General features: G+C 43.3%; 1 protein-coding gene across 1 annotated transcript; it reads left to right on the forward strand.

The window, feature by feature from the left end:
- The first annotated feature begins 1,113 nt into the window (after nt 1-1,113).
- On the forward strand, nt 1,114-2,043 carry LOC103741248 (olfactory receptor 4D10-like). The gene has a single exon (XM_008842002.1). The coding sequence runs from the start codon at nt 1,114-1,116 to the stop codon at nt 2,041-2,043; it is 930 nt and encodes a 309-aa protein (XP_008840224.1).
- Nucleotides 2,044-2,184: the final 141 nt, after the last annotated feature.

Raw genomic sequence — 2,184 nt, forward strand, 5'->3', positions numbered from 1 at the left:
TGTAATACATGGAATGATTTTGTAGATTTCAGTTTCCCAACTTACCAGTGTTTTGAGTTTCAGGAAATTAGTTCACTTTTCTTTCTTTATCTATTATAAATAAATAAAAGCCCCTCTTCATAGTGATGAATAAGAGCACCAGTCACAAGGCACCTTAACCTTTGAAGACAAAAGTCTGCCACAGACACTGTGGTTCTCCAGCTACATTTTCTCAGCAAACTACAGATGCATCTGATGATGTTGCAAACAGGAAAGGGGAAAGACTGGCACAGCAGACGAGGGAAGCCCAGCTCCAGTAGGCGTCAGTCTTTTCACTGAGTCTGTAATTAGGAACCTCAGATCAGATGCAGGAAGCTACCCCAGGGTTCTTCACTTACTGCCTCTCCTGTGAGTCTCAACCTGGCCCACCTTCCTCCTCCTTCCTCCTTGCTCAAACTGAAGTCCACCTTTAACAGACTCTGATTCAGAGGCCTGGTCTTTAGGGAGGAGATGCAGCCAGTGTTCTAGCCTTCCCCAACAGAACTTAGCACTGCTTCCCTTTTTCTAACAACCTTCCTCCTTTCAGGGAAAAAAAATCATCTTTCAGATATCCAGAACTTCTGTATGTTCTCATTCCAATGTGTTCTTGTATAATGTATAAAATAATTGATAGTAATAATAACAAATTAGAAGCCATTAAAACAAACATAAGACCCTGAAGAAGGTACTTTCAGTTCATGCTCTAAGGGATGCCAGAACCTGTGACCCCAAAGTAGCATAACTAACCAAGACATTTGAACAGATTTTATTAAAGCAAAAAAAAAATGAAAACATCAACTGGACCTTGGCAACTTCTGCTTTTTAAAATATGCTACATAAGTGTCAGTACTTAACCACGATTTCTTTTCCAACATTTTTCTGTAGGAAAAGAATTATTGAATGATTTTGCAAGTGGTAACATGATTTGATCGCCAAACTAATTCCATTATTCAAAATACAGACAACTCAACAAATGTTGAGTACTACAACCACGTGGAAGAGTTTCTCAACTGCACCTTAAGTACGTAAGAGGACAAGATTTAAGCACCCCAAGACTTGAAGCAAAAAAGCAAAGAAAGAAATGCTTTAACAGAGATGGAAAACTGCACCCAGATCAAAGAGCTTATTTTCCTTGGTCTAACCCAGAGTCAAGCAGTGAGCCTGGTGTTGTTTCTTTTCCTTCTTCTGGTGTATGTGACAACTCTGCTGGGCAACCTCCTCATCATGGTCACCATCACCTGGGAGTCCCGCCTTCACACCCCCATGTACTTCCTGCTCCGGAATTTATCCATTGCCGACATCTGCTTTTCCTCCATCACTGCCCCCAAGGTTCTGGTGGACCTTCTCTCTGACAGAAAGGCCATCTCCTTCGACGGCTGCCTCACTCAGATGTTCTTCTTCCATCTCATTGGAGGGGTGGATGTGTTTTCTCTCTCAGTGATGGCCTTCGATCGCTATGTGGCCATCTCTAAGCCCCTGCACTATGTGACCATCATGAGCAGAGGCCGTTGCGTTGGACTCATAGTGGCCTCCTGGGTGGGAGGCTTTATCCACTCAATTGCACAGATTATGCTCTTGCTGACACTCCCCTTCTGTGGCCCTAATGTTCTTGACACTTTCTACTGTGATGTCCCCCAGGTCATCAAGCTCGCCTACACAGACATCTTTGTAATTGAACTCCTGATGATTTCCAACAATGGCCTAGTTGCTACCCTGTGGTTTGTCTTGCTGTTGGTTTCCTACACTGTCATCTTGATGATGCTGAGGGCACAGTCAGGGGAAGGCAGGAAGAAAGCCATCACCACCTGCACCTCCCACATCACTGTGGTCTCCCTGCATTTTGTGCCCTGCATCTATGTCTATGCCCGGCCCTTCACAGCCCTCCCCACGGATAAAGCTATCTCTGTCACCTTCACAGTCATCTCCCCTCTGCTCAACCCCTTGATCTACACTCTGAGGAACCAGGAGATGAAGTCAGCCATGAGGAGACTAAAAAGAAAACTCTTGCTTTTTGAAAAGGAATAGAAAATCTCAGCTCTTCATCCGCAACAATTCCTTTCATTATATTTTCTATATATTCATATACTCACATATATGGTCAATTAACCTACTACACTTTCTAGGTAACCATCTACTTTCCTACTTATATTAAGAGTAACTGATAAC

The sequence above is a fragment of the Nannospalax galili genome, unplaced genomic scaffold, assembly GCF_000622305.1.
Source record: "Nannospalax galili isolate Female #2095 unplaced genomic scaffold, S.galili_v1.0 scaffold580, whole genome shotgun sequence".
Taxonomy (NCBI): domain Eukaryota; kingdom Metazoa; phylum Chordata; class Mammalia; order Rodentia; family Spalacidae; genus Nannospalax; species Nannospalax galili.